Source organism: Salvia splendens, chromosome 16 (assembly GCF_004379255.2).
Source record: "Salvia splendens isolate huo1 chromosome 16, SspV2, whole genome shotgun sequence".
NCBI lineage: Eukaryota > Viridiplantae > Streptophyta > Magnoliopsida > Lamiales > Lamiaceae > Salvia > Salvia splendens.
The window spans coordinates 31,291,074-31,295,463 of NC_056047.1; the positions used below are offsets into that span (position 1 = coordinate 31,291,074).

General features: G+C 41.0%; 1 protein-coding gene across 1 annotated transcript; it reads right to left on the reverse strand.

The window, feature by feature from the left end:
• Positions 1-1,864: 1,864 nt before the first annotated feature.
• Positions 1,865-4,181, reverse strand: LOC121771974 (homeobox-leucine zipper protein HAT22-like). Its single transcript, XM_042168882.1, has 3 exons — positions 3,684-4,181; positions 3,529-3,608; positions 1,865-2,353 (listed from the first exon to the last, which is right to left on the reverse strand). Exons 1-3 carry the CDS (start codon positions 4,026-4,028, stop codon positions 2,086-2,088), a joined length of 693 nt encoding a protein of 230 aa, XP_042024816.1. The 5' UTR covers positions 4,029-4,181; the 3' UTR covers positions 1,865-2,085.
• Positions 4,182-4,390: the final 209 nt, after the last annotated feature.

Consider the following 4,390-nt stretch of genomic DNA (forward strand, 5'->3'; position numbering starts at 1 on the left):
TTCGGTGGGGTGGGTAGTGGTATTTTGGGCTTTTTGTGGGGTTGGATTGGGATTTAGGAAATGAGGTTTCATTTAAGGGTTCGGCTGGGTTACGAACCCTAGCCGCCTCACCGCTTGTGGGAACCCTAGACACCTCCGCCGTCTCCTCCTCGCCGTCGACGGCGTGTGTGATCGGTAATATCATACCTTCCGACCACGACCTCGCCACTGACGCTGATGTTACGGCTTTTCCTCCTCCATTTGCCCCGATTCTTTCTTCGCCGTTATTTGTGAGTGATGGACCGATGCTACCCACCGGAGAGTCGGTGAAGGCAGCTCGATCCCCTCCTGTTACGGCGGCTGCTGCTCTCCCACTACCTCCGCCGCTGCTGTTCCGATTTGAACCCCCCCGGTTCTGTCGAGCCTTTTTCATCTCCTCCCACCACTCCGGGAATCCATGGAGGTGAAAACACGATTCTTTTGTGTGTTTCTTTCCCCCACAGTGCGTGCACACCATTTTGCTTTTGTCCTCTTCCCGTCGGTAGGTTTTGGAAGGCGGTGGAGGCGGCGGATTTTGTGAGGTAGGGTTTCGGTTTCGGTCGAATACTCCTAGTCCGACGCCGATTCCCGGATCCTTTGATGTTGGGTTCATCAGTCTCTCGTTGACGTACTCGCGCCTGACCATTCCGTAAGCCTTCCTTGCGGTTGGTATTGGATCCAGGTTTAGGATCTCTCTTTTAATCTTGTCGTACCGGTCATCCAATGCCCATACAAACTGGTATAATCTGTGTCGTTGTATGTGTTGGTTATACTTGTCAATGCTGGATGGTGTATCCATGGGGTTTGGATCTCGGGTGTCGATGGAGATCCACAAATCTTGGAGTTTCTGCCATAAGTTTTCTAATGACATATTCCCCTGTTTCAGGCTGTAGGCTTGCCTGTGTAGATCGGAGATTTGGAACTGGTCCGCGCCGCTCCCGTACGTAGTGGCCAGACTCTCCCATAAGTCGTGAGCCGTTGCGTATTGGGATACCTCATTTACGAGGCTGGCGTCAATATTTCCGATGATCCAATTAAAGCAGCAGTCATCTCGTTGCTGCCATCGGGTGTATGTCGGGTCAGTCGGTAGTGGTGGGTCTGGAACTCCAGAGATGTGAGAGGCCAGCCCTTTTCCACCGATGGCCCGTCTCATCAGTTTTGCCCATAGGGGGTAGTTATCCCCATCGAGCTTGGTGGCGATGTGTACTTCGCCTAATGATTCTGGATGGGATGAAGGCTCCTGGTTTGATGATTTTTGAGATCCATTCAGTCTCAAGAATTCAGCAAATTGCTCTGCTGAGAGGGTTATTGATTGATTGTTGGATGGGGTTTCTGACATTTGGTTGGTTGTTTGTTTTGCAGGTCTTAAAAGGTCGGGAAAGGTACCGAGACTGTGATGATACTTTTCTGAGTCTCGATCCCGGGATAAATCTGCTCTGATACCATCTTAAAGATGGTGATTGAGAGAGGTGGGATTTGCAGGATGCATAATGGCGAAAAGAATAAGAGAAGAAGATTGATAATTGTTGTATTTCTTTTTATGTATTACAGAGTGATTTACAGCCTTAGTTATATAGGCATAGCTTATATCTAACTATGGAAATACAATTAGTACTGTAATCAATTATGTATCAATCACGGGATTTATGAAATCATGGACTTATTCTGCAATCTTCTCTTCTTGGAAAGTAGATCTTCCAATATGTTTTGACAACTACACACCTCCATTTAATACAAAGTCAAACAATTTCTTAAAATCTGCTCCGGGTCAGACTGTGACAAACTTTGTGGACGTCATTCATATGAAAATGTTATAAATCAGTAATCATAGTCCATACACCAATAATTGAAAAAAAAAACAACATAATAATACAATATATTAACTAAAATAATTACAATATAAAACTATTACACACGCAAGTAAGATTAGGAAAGAAAAAATAATAAAAGAAAAGATGATTAGTAATTTCCTCATTTCTATAATTATATATCTTGCCTTTCTACAAACCCTTAACCGAATAAAAAACAGGGTTGTGGGGGATGCCTATTTTTTTTGCAGAAATTGAATCAACAAGCTGCGGATGGATTGGTGAAAGGATTATAAAAGTGAGGCTTGGTGACGAAGGAGGTCTTAGCGGCGTTGTCGGCGGCGGCGCCGCCGATCCTCTCGCAGGAAGGGCACATGGTGAGCGTCGCCGCCGGCAGCTGCATGTAAAGTGGCTGAGCTAATTTGAGCTCCTGCAATTCCTTGTGCAATCGCCGGTTCTCATCCGTCAGAGTCTCGCAGCATTTCTTCAAGAATTCGCAGTCTACTTCTGTTTGCTTAAGCTTAGTTCTGTCATTTAAGTTCCAAAAATAAACACCAATTAATGTTTTTGTTTAATTGGTACAAAAAAAAATTCACAAAAATTAGGTATTTCACGCAAATTTTAAAAATGATTTTAAAAATCACAAACTTTTCAAATTGTGCGGATTTCTTGTACTAAAGTTTCCGATATATATTTTACCTACATATAATGCCAACAAAAATTTACATGTAATATTTGGAGCTACATTTCATCTAGTGCGGAAGATTAAACCGATGATGATATGAATGTTATATAACTAGTGTCGCCATTCCAAATAGGTAAAATTTATGCAGGAAAAAATTTAGTGTGAAAAATTTGCATAATTCAAAATGTTACTCCCCTGTCGCACTTTAGAAGTCCCACCCTTTAAGTTCCGCACGAGTTTTAAGAAATGTAATGTAGTTAATGAAAAAAAAATAGTAAAATGTAGATCCTACTTTTTATATATTCCCTCCGTCCCTAAAGAGTATGCACTATTTCCTTTTCGTCCATCTCCAAAGAGTATGAACATTCTAATTCTGGAAACTCTCTTCTCTCTAATGAGGTGTGACCTATTCTCCACTAAGAATACTTAAAAAAATTTATCTATTTCTCTCTTACTTTACCAATAATGCATTAAAATTCATGCCGAACCCAAAGTTCATACTCTTTGGGATGGAGGGAGTATTAGTTTATAATAAAATGTGAGTGGAAGAGAGTTAGTGGAATGTGATGACTATTATCATTTATGGAATATTCCATGGGGACTCTTCAAGTGGGAGACTCAAAAATGGTAAATCGGGACTGCTAAAGTGGGACGGCACGAGTAATAATTATAAAGACCATTTTTCAAGGTTTTGGGAAATACGATCTTTGTGGCCGTTTATGATTTTTATGACCAAATTCTCTTTTCTTTATACTCCTTTCGCTTCATAAGAATATATATACATTTTTGGTTGAAAATAGATTTGAATGCATAATTGGTAAAGTATAAGTGAAATAGAAAAATAAAGTAATTAATATGTTGTTAGTGGAAAATGAGATTCACCTCGTTAAAAGAGAAAAAGTTTCTAAAAATTAGAAAATGTATATTTTTGTGGGACGGATTAAAAAAAAGAAAGAATTTAAGTTGGTGTGGGATGGAAGCAAGGGTATAGAAATGAAATTGAGGATGAAACGAAACCTGGCTCTGCGATTCTGAAACCAGACTTCAACCTGTCGAGGTCTGAGCTTCAATTCACGAGCCAAATCTTGCTTTTGTTTCTGATCAAGGAAGCCAAATCAGCAAAGATATTTTTTGGCTCTAAATTCAGAGAGAGAGAGATGATGATGAATTACAGGATTGAGAGTGCTGTGTTGCTTGAAGCTTTCCTCGAGTAGAGCCGACTGCGCTTTGGTAAGCCTAAGTTTCTTCCTACCGTTGGGGCCGTCTTCGTCTTCATCCTCGCTTCTGACTTCTCTCTCTCTCTTCACGCTAACAGTGGAGAAGGACGACGCCGCGCTGTCCTGTCTGTACAGATCGGAATCGTCCTTCTTCACATCGGAGAGGTTCAGAGTCAATGACGGCTCCGCGGCTTTTCTAACGTGATCATCTTTTTTAGTGTGGTTTTTGGGTGATGATGATGATGAGGAGTTTCCCAGACCCAAAACCAGTCCTGTGTTGCATAAATCGTCAAAATCCATTTGGAGAGAACAAAGGTGATTGTGGTTGGATTGGAAATGGTGGGTGGGGCCTCATTTGTATGATTAATATTCAACGCAAGGAATTAACGAGGAAAGGAATTTTGAGTGAAAATTGAAATGATGATTTTTCTCTCTCACTCCAACACATATTTGGTTCACCAATCGATTCGAACCCCACTTATTGTTATCCCCAATTATGATGACCAACGAGGAAGCTACTAAACAAGAAACCATTACGTGGAATCACATGGAAATAGGGAACAAACTTAAATAAAATCATTTTTTGGGTAATAACACGGCAGCGGATGCACACACCATTAATTTATTTCGAAATTATAAAATTAAAATATTACTCACATTCG

Coding starts and splice junctions, on each gene's coding strand:
- LOC121771974 (XM_042168882.1), bottom strand. CDS start 4,028: ATGGATTTTGACGATTTATGCAACACAGGACTGGTTTTGGGTCTGGGA. Junction 3,609..3,683: donor AACACAGCACTCTCAATCCT/GTAATTCATCAT, acceptor TTCCTTGATCAG/AAACAAAAGCAAGATTTGGC. Junction 2,354..3,528: donor TTTCAGAATCGCAGAGCCAG/GTTTCGTTTCAT, acceptor CTTAAATGACAG/AACTAAGCTTAAGCAAACAG.